The 18205-nt window shown below is 40.6% G+C and overlaps 1 protein-coding gene across 2 annotated transcripts; it reads right to left on the bottom strand.

The window, feature by feature from the left end:
• Window positions 1-16054: 16054 nt before the first annotated feature.
• bpgm (2,3-bisphosphoglycerate mutase) lies at window positions 16055-18082 on the bottom strand. 2 transcript variants are annotated; one of them, XM_030766314.1, is made up of 3 exons: window positions 18031-18082; window positions 16840-17527; window positions 16055-16233 (listed from the first exon to the last, which is right to left on the bottom strand). In XM_030766314.1, the coding sequence occupies exons 2-3, from the start codon at window positions 17438-17440 to the stop codon at window positions 16055-16057; spliced, it is 780 nt and encodes a 259-aa protein (XP_030622174.1). In that variant the 5' UTR covers window positions 17441-17527; window positions 18031-18082. The 2 variants fall into 2 exon arrangements, with proteins under 2 accessions (XP_030622174.1, XP_030622173.1); XM_030766313.1 differs by having other exon boundaries at window positions 16840-17497; window positions 18031-18056.
• Window positions 18083-18205: the final 123 nt, after the last annotated feature.

Here is an 18205-nt window from a genome sequence, read left to right as displayed (position 1 = left end):
CTGACATTACGCTCAGTCTTTGTCCTCCTTATATGGGAACACTCACACAGTGCTTGTCCCAGAGAACAGCCTAATGGCCTGTGGGATTCAGCTACGTTGGCACACACCTATTGCAGCAACACTGGGGTGATTCCAAGACTAAATTATTTCCACTTGCTGTGATATTTAAAAATCACGTCTCTATGAGTGTTTACCCAATGTATTTTAACTCTGCACATTTAAAAGTTCACATTTAAGGTCAGTTATGGTTACTCTGCGACTACATGGACGTAAAAGAAACATACTGGTCCAAAATCCAATTTAAAATGCAATGACAAGTCAATAAAGCATCATATACAAACACAGTGTTCACCAAATCAAGTGAGCAAAAACTGGAACACTGGTATCGTGACTTGCTTTTTATCTTTGCCAACTCATATTGAAAACCACTCACATTTAGTAATGATTTCATTAAACTAACTGTATTTGTTGTACAGAGACTCTTAAATTAGTATGCATATAAATCTGTATATGAGTGAGGATAAACCTACTCACAGTGCTCAAATGTCAGAACTCAGCTGAACATCTGTTGGTGGACATCGCAGTAATGGAAAAAAAATCATAATTATAGCAAAAATATGCACAACTAAGCATCTGTATTGAATAAGAGTTTATGTGCTGAACTTTAAAGGTGCTCTTTAGATGTCAGGATGCTGAAGATACAGAGTTGTATGAGTTATAACGTCACTGCCAAGTCCATCAGAGTGTCAGAGGCTTTGATTTTCAGCTCTCACCCTCCTCTCCTTCACAAATGCAACTCCATACAAACTGGGAATGAGAAAAGTGAAGTGGCATACCTCTGGATCCTTTAATGCATTCCTGCAGAACCAAAGCAATCAAACTTTATATCTCAGAGGATCTCAAAATACAGTATGCTTTTCATTATGAGAGGGCCTAAGCTGCCCACATATGAACATAAACTATTACTACTCTTCAGCAATATTTTAGGTGTATGTCTAAATACTGTAGAGTGATTTCTCCATGTTCTTGGGCAATAGCCCAGTGAGACAGTTCTCCAGTTATGGTAATGAGCATACAGAATGATGCATTTGCTGTAGTGTTCACCCTAAAGCTCGGCGGGAACATGGAGGTGGCTCCTCTCTACTTTCTGTTCTTTCTGCGTTATGTATACAACACTAAAATACATTGTTGACATGAGCCATGTTTTAGTTTTACAATCAGCCACACTGACATTAACGAGAATGTCCCGGAATGGGAAGTACAGAGCTGACCTCCATCATAATAGATGCAGACTTTAAGAACACTCCTGGTTTGCCACCTTATATTTAAGACAGACTAAATGTTTGATACAGCATGGTGTGATTGGGATCATCTGATATGTTTATCCTTTTCAGATAACACACACATTAGCTTTACCTAAGGTTATCCCAATCCAGTGACTCAGGTCCTTACAACACTGCCCTCCTAGGGTTTGCTTTCTATAGAGAGAATATACACAGGTTCTTCTTAAGTACCAGAACTATGTTGGTCTAGCGACTGTTTTAATTACAATTAAATACATTCCACATCTCCGAGGAGACAAGTCACTGGTCAGCAGCTGAGAGCTGCTCACAGAATGGGCTGTAGTAGAGAGCTCCAGCCTCACAGCTAAATACCATCTAAGGAATAAGACCTGACTTGGCATGTGTACTACAGTCATGCACTTCTCCACTGCACACAGTTTGATCAAGGCACAGTAAACAATATCCCATAAACTTTAGAGACTCTATCCTTTGTCAAGCTACAGAATAACCACCTACTCTTTCAAGTCTTAGTCCAAAAACAAAATGTTTGCAAACTACTCAGCACACACTGTGTGGACCCAGTCAAACAGGAGCTATGTTTGACCTTCTATGACAGCATGGATGAAGAATGCCCTTTGTTCCACTCCTCCATTATTTCCAGTTACTGCAAATTAATTTCTCATTTGTCTCAAACGGCTATGATACATTATGCACCATGTAACAGTCTGGAGACTGTAGTTTATACACCTTTCCTTTCAACACCTAATGAGTGGTGTGACGATTTTGAGGCAGTTCTGTCATCATCATGGTTAGGGCTGCTCCTGTCCCGGTTTTCCACTCAAGGTTTGTCCTTCTTTTTAATAGTCAGTCCCAGAAAATTTATTCTCTCTTCCGGGACACCTAATGTCCCAGTTTTCAGTAGGCTAAATCAATATTTACCGTTTCTGTTTAACTGACAATTTAAATTTTATCTGTTGTCCATCCTCTTGATATGCATCATTTCCCCCCACTGGTGCGCACTATCTTGGAACAGATGACGCCATTTGCCAAACTCATTTATATTCGTTGAAACGGTCTATACATCCAATACACTGTGTCCGTAAACGGGTAAAAACGGGTAAAACGAAGCGGCGACTGGCCATGTTAATACTCTGATTTGATTGGTAGCAGAAGTACGGAAGCTTGCCTTATTACCTAGCAACTGCCAGCACGACCCCATCAAGTTGCTAGCTAGAGGTAAAGTTAGTTTTAAAAAAACAACTATTTATTTATTTTGTCGGTTTTGTGAAATTAGGGGAGAGACGGACGAGGAGGATGACCAAACAAAATTGGACGAGCCACCAGGGTCAAAGAAAAAACGATTTCCAACATATAACTCAGACTGGGCAAAAAGAGAAAAGTTTCCTGAATGGGTAAAGCCCACTCAAGGACATCCAGTCTCCGCCACCTGTGTTTTGTGTGGACAAATATAGGTAAGAGAGGCAGCAGTAGGGAGTCCTACAACTGTTAACACTGTATACTTGCAAATATGGTTTAACCTGACCCACACACCCCACCACCACCAACTCTACGAAAAATCGTCTTAGTGTCCCGATTTTTCACAAATCAAAGGTGGCAACCCTAATCACGGTACGTGTGTAGTGAACCGTGGATTTTTTTTTCACCTCAGCTCATGCATGTGAAGCTTTTTCCCCCCAGAGTAGGGGCAGTTTGTTCCTTTGAGCGATCGGGCGACGCACCGCCAAAGGGAGAAAGAGAGGGTGTTTTTCAATTACATTCTACCACAGTGTTACGCTAGCTGTGACTGTTCTAGACAGTTTGTCCTGGCCCTGAATATCATGGTCCAATCAGCGTCACGTCATTTTCCGTGAAGTACCGCCCCTTTTGGGCGATTTCAGTCTGACTGAAAATCACTCAGATCTCTCTGACAGACTCTCATGTTAAGGCAATTTTTTTCGAACTGCAGGCACTGCAATCTGTATGCTTTCCGGGAGGGCTTGCACTAATGTGCTTTCGTCATATGTACAAACTGTCCAGATACGGAAATACTGGACGTGGTGCAGAGAAACCACGCTTCAAGTTGTGGAGTTTGCTCAGCCAGTGCCTTTCACTATGCATTTAAGCCTATGCATTTACGTCTGCGTGTGTACAAAGGAAATGTTACAGTTAATCTGAAAACCTCACCTGTTCATGGTACTACTTTTGGCAGATTGATTCATGTAAAAATACTTCTGTTGAGAATAATAAACTGTGTAAAATTTTGTGGAGCCTTTGAGTTGGCCTTGCGTGGACATAATGAGAGTGAGAGCTTGAAAAGAATTAAAACTTTTCTCAGAAACACCATGACTCAGGAGAGGCTGAATGCATTGGCCATGCTGTCAGTGGAAAAGAGATTAGTGACTGAGATGACTGACTTTAACCAGAGTCATTGAGAAATTTGCAGGCCAAAAGGAAAAGGGAGCAAAATTTATGTTCAAGCAGTACTACTGGCCAGTGTTGAGGCAATATTACAGTGTGTTGTGTTTTTTTGGGATTTGCTATGAGCTATGAAGTTCTTCAGTTTGTTTGTCACCCCCCCCCCCCGCCCCCCCCAAATTTTAGGCACCAGCCGCCACTGCCCCAGAGTGATGCCAAATCACGGGAAATATTTATTCATATTACAGGAGCACATTCCACCCGATCTGTGCTTTTGATCATAAAGAATACTGTAAATCAAAACTTGAAGCTCCTTTGAACACCTTTCTGACTCTTGACTCCTTCCTGAGGATGTTGTCTAGATAGATGAAGATGAAAGGCAGGTCCCATAGCACTGAGTCCATGAGGTGCTGGAATATCCACGGATGAGGTCCACTTTGAAAAAGATGACCTTTCCAGCCAGGTGGGCAGAAAAGTCCTAGATGTGCGGGACTGGGTATCAGTCTGGTGTTGTTGCGTCATTGAGTAGGCGGTAGTCGCCACACGGGCGCCACCCACCACCGGGCTTTGGGACAATCTGGAGGGGTGAAGCCCACGGGCTGTTGGAGCTGCGAATGATGCCGAGGCAGTCCATATTCTCAAACTCGGCCCTGGCGACGGTGAGCTTTGTTGGGTCGAGTGGCGGTTTTTGACATCTACCAGCAGTCCATTGGTGCATAGGAAATCCTGTTTTGATTTTGACTGTTGTGGCCTGTAAAGCCCTTTGAGACTGTAAACAGTGATACTGGGCTCTAAATAAACTTGAAACTTGAAATCCGCGCCGAGGATGGGCACGGCCACTTTTGCCGTGACAAAGTCCCAGCCGAAACGATATCCACTGAAACAAAGCCCCACGTGTCCAGTGCCATAAGTGCGGATGGGGCTGCCATTGGTAGCTTCCATGGGGGGGCCGTGTCCACCAGCCAGGACATCTACACTCGATGCAGGCAGGACGCTCCTCTGCGCTCCTGTGTCGAACAGGAAACGCCGCCCGGAGATAGTGTGCTGGATGAACAACAGCCTGCCAGCTCGGCCGACGCTCATGGCCACTAGTAAGCGCTGGCCCATGTGTTTCCCACCACGCTGAAATCACAGGCCAGGGTCCCGCCGCCATTGAAACTGCATTCGTCCATCATGTTCCTGAGAGCTGTCTTTGAGGACGTTCAGGCAGACAAACAGGTCACCGGTGTAGAAATTGCAGAAAAAACAGAGTCGGACAATTTCTCCTTGACTACAGGAATGCGTGTGTCATTATTCTTCTTGCACAACCAAGAAGCCAGAGCTAACAAAATCACGCCCCACCAACCAAAAAAACACAAGAGGTCGCAATAGCAACCAAGAAAACACACTTTCTTTAAGGGTCCTTGTCAGTGGTGGAATGTAACGAAGTACAAGTACTTCGTTACTGTACTTAAGTACATTTTTCATGTATCTGTACTTCACTTAAGTAGATTTAGTTGTGGGTACTTTTGACTTTTACTCCACTACATTTTACAACAAATATCTATACTTTCTACTCCACTACATTTCTACAATGCGTTGCGTTACACGTTACAGTCACATTGCGTTTTTTTGTTTGTTAGTTAGTCTTAAAGTAATCAATGGCGAGAGGGGAATTGGTCCACTGAACCAATCAAAGCGGGCAGGTAATGTTAGACCCTCCTTCCACAGGAGCGGGGCGCGCCCGCAGCAGCAGCATCAGCAGCAGCACTAACCGGTGATAAAACACCCAAAATGGATTCGAGACAGGCCACCACGGAGATTCAGCCATTAGTCATGCGCCACCAATGGCCTTATTTAAAAGAGTTGTTTGAGATAACTGGTTCTAAAAATGATTCATGGAGATTCTGGTGCCATCATTGTCTCCCTCGAAAACACAAGCTTTCAAAAATTCGCTGTCAAATTTGATGAAACATATTGAGGTAAATTAGGTTGCTTAATGCTACCTGACTTTTGCATGTTAAATTAATTTAGGTTAGTGAAGTCTTATGTAACCTTAGCTAGCCTCTTTGTTCAAAATGCACCACTAGCAACAAGTAAACACGATTAAATTATTATAATCTAGCGTTAACTGGCAAGTAACACATGCATGTTGCTAACGCAATGTAGTCTTGGTCCTGGGTGTTTGCTTGGATGCTAGATCCCAGGAACAGCGGTGGTTATGTTGCTTGTGTGGCTAGGGGCTCTTTAGCCCTGTGCTCCTTCAGAGTTAAGGTTTAAAATAAGTTGGTATTATAGAATGACAGGTTAACATCGTAGTAATTACTTTAAAGATACCTTTGTCTTAATTACACCAAAATGGAATTTAAAAGTCAGACTGTCAGCCCTACTTGGCATGCTTATATTGAACCAAACCAAATTTCCATCTCCTGTAAGAACAGTCTGGCAAAAGTATAAATTTTGTAATAGATAATATGTTGAAATCCTGTGTTAGGATCAGTGCCTATTCCTTTGTTCGGTGTGTTTAATGCCCCTTTTTTCAGGCAGACAACTTTGTCTTGAATGTGTTTACTGCAGTCAATATAACACAATGGTTTTGCATTGTGTTATATTGTGATTGGTTTTATTTTACAGTTAAATAGAAACTTTCAAAGGTATAATCAGTCCTCTTTATTTTGTTAATACTACTGATGTATATAAACAAAATATACATACAGTAAGCACACAATGATATTGTAGGACCATTGCATTAGGGATACATTCAGCAAGTACTGTTTACTTTTAGTACTCTAAGTAATTTAAAAGCAGGTACTTACTTACTTTTACTCAAGTAAAAAGGTTAATGTGGTACTTTTACTTTTACTAGATGTACATTTTGTCCTGTTTATTTGTACATTTACTTAAGTATAGTGTTTGAGTACTTCCTCCACAACTGGTCCTTGTCTACCTAAGTAAGAAAGGCACGCAATAACTGCGTGTGTAGAACGTATAGCAAAACACAGTTTATGGTGAATTATGTCCATAGTGTCCGCTACCGCATCATACTTATCATGCGGTTTCGCGAATGTATTAACTGAGTGGGCACTTACAACAGCTTTAACGACAACGCTGGTCGAATAACCATTTTAATTAAAAACAAAACATGTGGTGTCATTAGCCAGGCCATAGGCTAAATAATACGTTATAAGTGGAATATATAGATCCACATAAACGAATAACGTTCATAAAGTAGATTTTATCTCTAGGCGTCTGATCACAGGAAGTTCTTTTTCTTATATTGAAGTAGCCGCGTATTGATCTGTAACGGTCTGAGAAGTCATTATGCAGTCGCCCTGTCCCACATGATGAACGAGAGTCCCGATGAGGACTCTCCTCCCTCATTCAAATCACATGTGCGCCAATATTTCGGTTTAAAACCGTCGTTACCACAGCTGAAATCTTGCAGTCATTTTTTTAATGAAGAACCTTCATTTGGATTTCTTCTACGCATTGTTTATGAGAAGAGCCTTATGTAACCGACTCTGCGTTGTGTATAACACTAGACTCGAACCGGCGACACCTTAAGATGCTAGTACGCATCTTAAGGTGTCGGGGGATTGCGGTATACTCACTGCGCATCATTGTACTCGCCGGCTACCGTTACACTTGTAACAACTAATGCTCAAGTTTTGTTGTCTCACAGTCAATTTCTAAATGAACATTTACATTCTCATTTGAAGAGCTGTTTGTATTAAATAGATTCCTTTTGTTGTTCATGTTTAAATTCAAAACCCGAGGGACAAACCGAACCGCGAATACCGTAGGTTGACTTCTAAGAATATGATCACATGCCAATCATGTCAATACTGTCTACTGTGACATGCCTTGTGTTATTATTTAGCACATCTTACGTGTTTCTGTGTAGGCTACGTATCTGCTTGACACGAAATATTTCAATAATGTTAGCAAACAAAAGGAAATAAAAGCAAGTGCGTGAGATTTAACGTAGGCTAGCATTGCTTTTGGTTACTGTCAAGCACTGTCATCTATACTGTAATTACATTATTCACTTCACAGTTACTTTGCAATAAACGAGACATACATATCTGTATTTCACTTATGCCAAACCCCGTCCGCTATAGTTTGCGGGGTTGTTCCCCCAGTTTTCAGTTTTCCGGTAGCCTTGAGAATGAGGCACAGTGCGTACAAATGAGTGATTTTTCCTGTTCAGTGCAACAGTTGTTACCATGTACCTGTGTGTGGGCATGCCCATTTGAAGGGGAAATCCAGTATTCCACACATCACGGCAAAGACTGCCAGATGAACCGAAGTAGGCTAAACGACTATTGTCGCCTAACCATCTGAAAGGACTTTGTATTGTCGTACACTAAATGCCATCATATCTGTAACAAGCGTCCGTCTTTGAAATGGCACTATTTAATCACATTAGGCCTGCTGTCGTAAAACAGTATATTTACTACATTGATATTAATTAAAAAAAGAAAAGCAGACACACTTAAGAAAGATACAGGTTATATGCAAGTTGTTTTAGAAAGTTAGATATATTTTGCTAGCAGCGACAAACATCGTATGATTAAATTTGCATGAGATCTCAATTCCTGCCAAGATATTAACGTGAACAGGGTGTTCAGCGCAATCGGAACCCAGTGCTGCCAGTTCACTGACCAATGATAAAATGCGCATGCAAGCTGAATCTTACCTGTGATGTAAAGCAAGTTCTTGTCTCGAACTTTCTATGAGCACCCAAGACAAAGAGTGTTTTAATAAAATGAGATAAACATAATTCCTCTCTGTTTAAATCAAGACACTGTGCAGCTCCTCCTCCGGTTTGATCCAGTAGAAGTTCATTGGTCCTCTTGTCCAGAAGTCAGAATACAATATCTAGGCATGAGAGCCAAAATTTCATCAGTATTCGTGCTGACTTTTCGAAGTTGTTTATTCCAATAATATTAGGAAAAATATAGCAGTTAAAATGTTTAATCTAATGGTTAATAAACCAGGGTAAGATTTAGTCTTCCACATCTCTTGATATTTTCTGCCTCAGTGACTCATATAATCATGTCAAACATATTTTTGAGACGATAACACAAACTCCACAACTGTTGCTAAGAGAGCAAATGTACCTTTCCTTTGAAAAAAATAAAGCATTGCTTGCATAGGACCCAGGTGAGTTTATTCTCATATAGCTTTAAATTGCTTTTTTATTATTGGGGACAGTTATTTATACAAGTAAACAGATGGGTTTACCTTTATGGTCACAAGTAGGACAAGAATTCAAGTAGAGACACTACTGTCCTCCAGAAACAGGACTTAGGTAGACCACCCATGATGATAATAAGAGGTTATGTATAATGTATTTATATTGAATGCGTAACTTAATGGAGTATAACATTTTAAATGATGGATCTAGTATGTGGCTCCCATCATCACTGATTGTGATGTACAATCAAAGACAAAGGGCATCTTTGGGCATAGCTCGAGAACTATTTACTTCACCCATCACTGCAGCCTGATGCTGGAGGACTTATACAGCTGGATTAGAACAGAACTAACTTGCTATAATGAAAGAATGAATGAATGAAAGATAAAATGGTTTTAGAGATTTCAGGGAGCTGACTGGTCAAACAGGCTTTCTAGCTAATGTTAGAAAACATGCACTTTAGTGATGTGTGCCAGTGATCTTAATTTTCTATGGCAATATGTCAAGCCACACTATGTGTTTTACTCATTAACACTGATAACTTCTGCTGTATACTAAAGTTCAGCACCTGTTAAAACCAGATAATGTCTATGGCCACATTCATGCAATCATACTGAGTTATGAAAACTGAGACTGTAGCAGGCATTCACTCACATTCTGTAGCTGTTTTCACATGCACATTTGCTGGACTTGCCCTTAGATTTAGAGAGCTGCTGGAGACTGTAATTACATCATGATATACTTCTCTGAGGGCGTTTTAAACATAGGCTTGAGCATCAGCAAACAGGGAGGCAACCGCACAAACCTTAGTTTTACAATAAATCTGACCACCACTGTGCTTCTCTCAAGTAACCGCACGACCAGAGATGAGAATAGTGAATACAGCCGTCTGCCCATGCGTTTAAACAGCAGTTAGTCTGTGGCTCAGAGTGGGCACACTCTGTGTTATACTGCCATCTCTGCAATCTGAAGGAGACACACATTTACAGTTACAACTAGTGATAGTGATACTACACACACTCAGCTAAACTCAGCTGCATTTTGACTGGAGCAGACTGATGTAAGGACTTACATTAAGGACTAATTTGGGAGCCATATAGAAGTCCAAAGAAGACCTGATACCTGAGCTAATGATGAGTGTATAAGCTGAGGATGTTCCATATGGAATGAACTTTTAACTAACTGTTTGAGACAGGACCTCTCACTGAGTGCAGCAGCGGGACTAAAAAAAAAACAGTGGTACCATAGGTAGCCCATGATAGCAAGTGCTAAAACAGAAATGTCAAAGTCACTAGCAGAACGGAGTGGCCAGGCAGAAGTTTCCTTAAGAGAATACTACTGTTCTTGCCAGTCACTGGTTGATGAGTACAATGAGTGATGAGTGTCTGCCCTAGATTAGAACATCATATTTTGTCAGATGTTAGTAGCAACAAGAAGAGGTGTTGTGGCCAATCATATTTCATTTTTGCATTGAGATAACAAGCCAATGATGGAGTTTAACAATAAAATGTTGAAGGCCTATTGCAGGTAGAGTTACAAAGATTTACAATTTACAATTTAGCATTTGGCAGACGCTTTTAGCCAAAGCGACTTAAAATCAGTGCATCGGTCGGATTCCTAAAGATCACTGAAGTAGGAATCAGGGCTGTGTTGGGATATCTATGAGGAGTTAAAGTCTATGGAGCAGGAAGTGAAGAAAATGAAGGCCCTGGTGGAAGCCAGGGCAAGACAGACCTACACCTACTCTAAGATAGGCCAAGGGTGGCCTAATAGAGTCTAGAGGCCAGTGTGGGTCAACTCCAAATCACAGGTCATGCTAAGGCCGTTTATTTATCACACATCTAGAAAAGGAGAGATGGCCGTTATGGTGGTGGACCATCGTGTGCAGGGCCAATGTTGGAGTGAGGGACAGCTGTGGTCTTGGTATGGGGAGGCTGTATTCTTCTCCAAGTACATAGTCCTCCAGGACAGAAAGACAGATCCTGAAGGTTCTGAACATAGTACCAGCACCTGAACACACAGGCCAATAAAGACAATTTTCCTCTCCCCTGGATTAAGGAGTCCATAGGTGGACTAAGTAGGAGGGGTTGTTTGCTGCCCTAGACTTTGGCAGTGTCCACTGACAAATGGAGGTTCATGCTATAAAGAAACAAAGGCCTTCACTGCACACACCAGATTCTTTTTGGAACAAACAAATACTCTTTGCCCGCTTTTGCTACCACAACCAATCAGCGGCCTTTGCAGTTTTTTAGTGTTGTCCATGAGGTTAGGAGCATGACTTCCTTTTGAGTTACCCAGTTGTTATTATGTATTCCCCAGATTTCAGCGGCTATGTAGAGTATTAAGCTCTTTTGTGCTCCCTGATCCTGTGCTCAGTATAGTGAATGAGCCATGGAGTCTGTGGATGAGAGACAAAATCCTAAAAGACAGCACCAGTGGAAGTGGCCAACGGTGATTATAGTTCAGAAGTTCCATTCCTTCCAGGGTTTGTCTGCTGCTATAAGAGACTGTCCATTCATACCTTTGCCACAGACGCAGCACCAGTGCCTTTACAGGTGTAAGAGATCGGAGAGGGCAGGCGGTAGGAGGTTGATTGGACCGCAGCGTTTGAGAATGCCTCTGAGGAATTGAAAAAGTCTAGCTTCACACTGCTGTCCTGCTCTGTCCACCAAGACTAGCCTGGGGCAGCATCATTGATCTGAAAGAGGTTTGTTTGTGGAGAGGCCAAAATGCTATACTTATTTAGGGAGAACAGCATGACTGAATTTAACGCTTTTTCACCTGTATTTGTCATTGCTACAGTTGAAGTTTATACTGACTCCTGGAGAATCCCAGTGTCTTCTGAGCAGGAGACTAGGGTATTACCTCGGGGACTTGTTTGGCAAACAGTGTGAACACTCACTCTAGCACTGTGAAATCATAGTTAAGAAAAGTGGTGTTCATATAAACATCAGTGCCTCAGGAAATGCTGTAAATGTTTCCATGTCTCCTGTACTAGCAGCTTTACTTTGACTCTAAGCAAAGAAATGCAATATGAAAATCTTTGTCATCATTCCAGTACCACAGACATTGAAGTTCACCTCATTAAGACAGTTAAACTGTAGTAGATTTAACCTCAAATATTTTCTTCTTCTTTATAGTATAGGGCTAGAAACAGACAAGGAAAAACACTAGTGCAATAAGAAAAAAGCATCATTAACATCAAATAGCAAATATCACAAAACCAAAACCAGTTCCACACCTGCAGATATATTGCATTGTGAGATTAAGAGTGCTGCATGGATTTGAGCCAGAGAATAAAATGATCTTTGTGGGGACTGATAAGATCAGATCCTAATGAGTGACTGATTAGATGAGTCTTCCTGACTTTTTTCACATATAGTCTGTTTATACTGGACTATTTGACCATGGCTCAAAGGACCACTCATCCAAATGATGTAATTTCACAAACACTTTACTGTGTAACTGCTGGTGGTTTCATTGGTTGTTTACAATAAAGGAGAATGTTGTCCTGAGATGTATTCATATTTTGAATCTCTTCTAAGTATTACTGTTTTGTTTTGTTTTTTAACTTTTTTTTTAATACTGTGAGCTGGAGGGTGTTAGTCCATGCATATAACACTACTGTAATACATTTAATATAGTGAACACTTAGAATGACTGATAATTATAGTGCCCAATATTCAGACGCTGTTGATCCTGTTTCTGTTTGATGTACTGGCTGCTGATGAAATGAAATAACAGTTGAAACCATGGCAGCTTCACGCCTTGTCATCTAAATGGAATCAGGGCAGAGTGAAAAGCATGAATAAACAGCAGTCACACAGAAGGTTAATGCAGCAATCTGAGGCCCTCCAGCCAGCCGCTGATCACAGCCAGGGGGGAACTCAACCAAAAAAGGACATGTTCGGAAGTTTGGAAGCAGAGGATACTCCCAAGGCCAGTCTCCTGTATTTTAATAGCCTTCATGCTGCATGTTTTATTTTGATGACCAATTTGAGTTATGTGTACACATTTAACAAGGTGTGAGAAAAGGTTGAGAAAAGATAAATGACAGAAGTCAATAAGGAGTGATTATGTCTGTATCAACAGACAAAGGTAAAATGAGGTGTCCTAAGACTCCAGATTGGTGAGAAAATCGTGATCTTTAATATGTGTTTATAAAACAAATATTCATTCTGAGGCCTGCATAATAGCCGACATATCACAATGCTGGAAAACTAGAGTATAATAAGATATTGTGATGTCATAATGCAGCTTATTACTGAGATTCTGCCCATTTGCTTTCAAGAATGCACGTGAACGTCTTAAAGGCCGAGATTTGACTGTTTTCACTTCATTAACTTCATAAACATAACCATTTGAACTGAGCATAAGACCCATGATCATAAAACTACACGTATAACAATGGGCAGAGGTATGATGATATGAATGAGTTTCAGTTTTGCACAGGGTGTTCTCAGTGTAAAATCCAGAGAGGTGTTTTGTATGGTTCCATTATGTAGCCTTTAAGGACATAAGTAAAGGAATGCATGGACACTCTCTCTTATTGGGTCGTTTTTCCTGATGACGTCTGTGTCTCCACAACCCACGAGGATCCCATTGAACACACCAGCCCCCAAACTGGATCCTGACCAAGATGCATAACTCAAACTCCATTACTGTTTTTTTTTTCTTGGTAACATCGTGTTCATACATGTGCAGTAATATCTGACTCGGACACTGCTCATGTCACTGCTGTTGTCCAAGTCAAGCATTTTCTTTTCAAGGGCTACTACATCACTGAGGTGCAGTCATATAGTCACTGCTATGTCAGACACACAAGACATGTACAATCAAACCTGATAACCTGGACACACTCTAGTCGTTCTTCCCACCTGACCTCACTCCCTATGATCTTCTTCACCAGACAGCTGTCCTGTACCTAATACAGCTATATATGCACTGTTCCCAGGTCTTTCATTTCCTTCATCTGCACTTGAATCTTTTAAGTGAACTGCATTTCTTTGCATAAAGGCTATAAAACAGACATTATTGCTGGTATAGCTTTCCTGCTGTGTAGATGATTAAAATATAAAGAAAAGATGAGGACAGAGTTTATATTAACAGATTTTATTTCCCATATTCCCCTGCATGCCAAACGGTTGTAATGACTGGACAGCAGGAATACATTTGGCCAAAACGGCATTGCACATGAGCTGAGCACTGAAACACTGTGACCAGGACAAGATACCACAGTCCACAGGAGTTCAATGGCAAATAATTTAGTCACTTTAAAGTCAAATAAGAGTAGAGCTGAGTTTATCTCTACACATCTGACTGGCCTTATATTTCAAAATGGAGTTACCATTGTATTAGCCATACAAACAAAACCAATACATCTTTCACACATGATCAGACATAAGTAAACAGACATAGTTAATGTTTACAACACAACACAGTACAGTACAGTTATTGCACTTCACAGAAGTGTTCTACAGTCACAAAGACAAATTATTTTTAAAAAAAAACAAAGGAAAAAACATAAAGCAGACAAAACAATGCAGACCCAACCACCGCCATAGCTGCACTGTCAGCACATTTAAACTGGCACAGCATTAGTGCCTGACACCCCTAAAACAATGAGCTCACACTGGACTTTTCAAAGCCAGGCTAAAAGCAAAGAGTCCCAGGATGGGTTTTAAAGGTGGTTTAGACAGAACCTGGTTAAACACTTCAGCATGTGGCAGGTTGTGCTCACTATACACCACACTGACTTACGTTACAATCACATTAAATTATAGCTTTATAGTATTCTTATACACATAATCTGTCCATTCTGAAATAAATAATACATAAATATGAAAGGTGTTTGAAGGCAGAGTAATTCTGTAACACGCAACTTGACCCATTGGATAAATTCTACTCACTTTTAAATTTAGGTTTAGTTTTCAGACACTATCAGTCTGTAAGGTACATTACACACCATAGTCACCAAATAAACTAATACAGAGCAGAGAACTTCACATGAGATTATTTAGATACCTCTGTTTAGGAGATGTTGTACTTCATTAAAAAAAAATTAAAATATGGTAAAATGTACTAATCTCTGAAATATTTTATACAGGTAACAAGAATGTGAATACAATCCATGTCAGATATTAGCTGTAGGTGTGCCTGATGAAGCAGGATGTGTGTTCATGTGTAAGGGAAGACACTCACCTGTCTCATTTTACAGAGCTGGAATGAACTCATCGACACACCAGTGCTGAGGTCACTTCTGTTTTATGTTCATCAGGGATTTTATATGTGACTTTATATTCTATATAATATTCTACAGACAACAGCTTTTCTCATAACATCTAATATTGATTGCATTTCAATTGATCACTGAGAAGCAACTCAAACTAAAGAACAATGGAAACCATAAAGGCACAGATTAACCAAATGCTCAAACTAGACCTCACGGTGCATTTTTAGTGAAATTCTTTCAAGGGGTGCTAAAATTTATCATACATTTAAGTAACATTAATTTATTATTCTATTTATTATTGTCCACTGTTTTCTTCAGTGGTCATGAAATATCATGGTACTGTCATCAATGACCAAAGGAATTGTTTTAAAAGTTTTTTATCTACTTGTCAGCTGATGTGCTTCTGGAAATCTCTAAAATAAATATAAAAAGTAAATATAGGACTTAAATTAATTTAGAAAGAATTTATTTCTACACCTTTTGTCATGGTGTTTCGTTGAATACCACATTGTAAGATAGAGGGTGGAGTTTTCAGTGTAATGTTTAACATTTTTAAATGACTTCATGACTTTATAGGGGGAGAAGGGACTAAATGAAAATGTAGGAGTGTTATAAGACTAGACCATTAGTCTGTCTCTGTGCTGAATGAGGTATTAGCAACCATCTGAGACTGTGTGTTTGTCATAGTATGCCCTGCTAATAGATAAGGTAGCATTTTTTAAATTCCAAATATTTGTATTCAACTTATTTTCAGAGTTTTATCATAGACTGATGTGAAAAAAGCTAGGACACCTGTAACTGTCCTCCTTGATGTGGGCTGATAGTCCAGCGTGTGTCTTGACTAATGCACCGTTACTAGATCAGTAACTGTTATATGGGGATAAACAAAACCTCTTTGTTATTGGGTAAGACCCACTATAAACTAAACTATTCCTTTTTTTCATCTTATTTGTTTGATGCATTGACCTTTCCTTGATCTTCCACCTTTTTGATAGCGGCCTGAATTTTCGCCGGGTCGCCTAGGAGCTGCCGGGGTTTGACTGGCCGCAAACCCCCATCCATCTCCAGTAAAACCGGCACTCCAGTGGGTAAAGTCACGCCGACAATTTCTGTCTCCGATATTCCTATTGAAAGATGAAAAAATGTTCAGTGAATTAAACAGAAGCGCTGAGTTCTTACTGATTCTATTGGCCCTAATAGGTTATCTGGTTTTCTGTTTTCCCATTAATAAGCCTTTAAATAGGCAATCTGAGATTATGTAAAAACAAACCTTGTAAATCATTACTGTAAGCTTAAGGATGACGTATGTATCTCATTGCATTTCACACTCCCACTGCTGTATGCGTTATGTAACGTACAGTAGCAGGGTAGTAAGTGTGCTTAAATTTCAGGACTGGACTTGTAGCAGATGCCCATGGTAATTTTTAGGCCTGTGACCTTTTTAATGAGGTTATGACTCAAACTCTACATGGTAATGATGTTCAGGCAAACAAAATGAGAAAGCGGTCCTCTATAACGTATATGGAAAATATAATGTCAGAAAGTATTCTGGGGTTGAGTTTTAGCAGTTAGCTACACTACACATTGTTAGCATGCAATACTGTTTTTACCATCACTGAGCAGATATTTGCCATGACAAATATGACCTAAACTCTTAAATTGTAACTACCTGGACCTCATGCAAGCAAAGAATCAGTGACAAAATGCTCTGTCCTACAAACGCCATTTACCTTCCAGGTGCTTAAGCAAAGCCCTGCAGCTGTTTCCATGGGCTGAGATCAGCACAGTTTTCCCATTCTTTATCTCTGGAACTATGACCTCATTCCAGTAGGGCAGGAGTCTGTCCAGTACTTCCTTCAGACTCTCTGTGCGTGGGAGCTGTTCTTTTGGCACATCACAGGTGTTGTACCTGCGGTCGTTGTAGATCTCGGTGAAGTACGGGTGTGACTCGTCAATGGGGGGTGGAGTGATGTCGTAGCTCCGACGCCACAGCTTCACCTTTTCCTCTCCATGCTTCTGAGCCATCTCGGCCCGGTTCAGACCGATCAAAGCCCCATAATGCCTTTCATTCAGCCTCCAGGACTTTGTCACAGGAACCCACTCCTGGCCCATGGCCTCCAGAACCAGCCAGGCTGTCTGGACAGAGCGGCTGAGTATGGAGGTGAAAACTCTATCGAACTCATAGCCGTGTTCCTTAAGCAGCCTGCCACACTCCTGGGCCTCCAACACCCCATTATCACTCAACTTCTGGTCCACCCAGCTACAGAACCGGTTCTCTTTGTTCCAGGCACCCTCACCATGCCTCAACAGAAAGAGTTTGTGGTTGGACATCCAGGACGTGGAGCACGGAGTGTTGGAAGACACTGCACCTCTTATGATCAAGATGAACTGAATGACGTGATGAGAGAAATCGCTTTGCTATTAAAAATATTTTAAAGTACACATCAATGTAATAGATTATTGCGTGCATACAGCATGCATCTCAGCTTTCTAATCATGGAGCTGAGAAAGCTGAGACCACACTGAAAGCTAAAGGTTAAGGGTAATAAAGTAAATGTCAACTAGTGACCAATGGTCTGACAGCACGGTGTTCGTTCGTGTACAAAACGTCTAAAAATTTTCAGTACTGACAAAGAAAACGAAATATCAGTATCACTTGTTTAATGTGAAAATGCTGAAGACTGCAGCAGATAAGTATGATCTAGCAGGCAACTTTACCTGCCCCGTAACTTCACATTCAAAAGCATCTCAGATACAAAGTTAGCAATCCATGGCTAACATGTCACTCGTAAAACAGGATCTAAGGTTTAATGCTGCAGTCACTTCAGCTATTTTTCAATAACGTTAGAAATTTACATGTTCCCCTAACTTCAGATCTTCAAAAGATAAAGATTTGGTTATATCTTAGGAAAGTTTCTCACCTTATTTGAAACGTTCAAATACCCTGTTTAAAGCACGTCTGTTGACAGGAAGTGCTATCCTCTCCTATTCTATTCTATCCTATCCTATCAATAGGACGCACGCCCACGTTTGTATTGACGCTTCCACTTATCCAATTGAAAGCGAGTACAAGCAAAATAAGGCGGTACTTTTGAC

The sequence above is a fragment of the Chanos chanos genome, chromosome 2, assembly GCF_902362185.1.
Source record: "Chanos chanos chromosome 2, fChaCha1.1, whole genome shotgun sequence".
NCBI classification, from domain to species: domain Eukaryota; kingdom Metazoa; phylum Chordata; class Actinopteri; order Gonorynchiformes; family Chanidae; genus Chanos; species Chanos chanos.
Note: the sequence above shows the minus strand (reverse complement) of the source record. Positions and strands in the feature narration are given on the sequence as shown.

What these genes read in the sequence shown, in the direction of transcription:
- bpgm (XM_030766314.1), bottom strand. Translation starts at nt 17,440, where the DNA reads ATGTCCAACCACAAACTCTTTCTGTTGAGGCATGGTGAGGGTGCCTGG. An exon ending in TTTGCTTAAGCACCTGGAAG is followed by an intron (nt 16,234 to 16,839) that starts GTAAATGGCGTT and finishes ATCTTTCAATAG; the next exon opens with GAATATCGGAGACAGAAATT.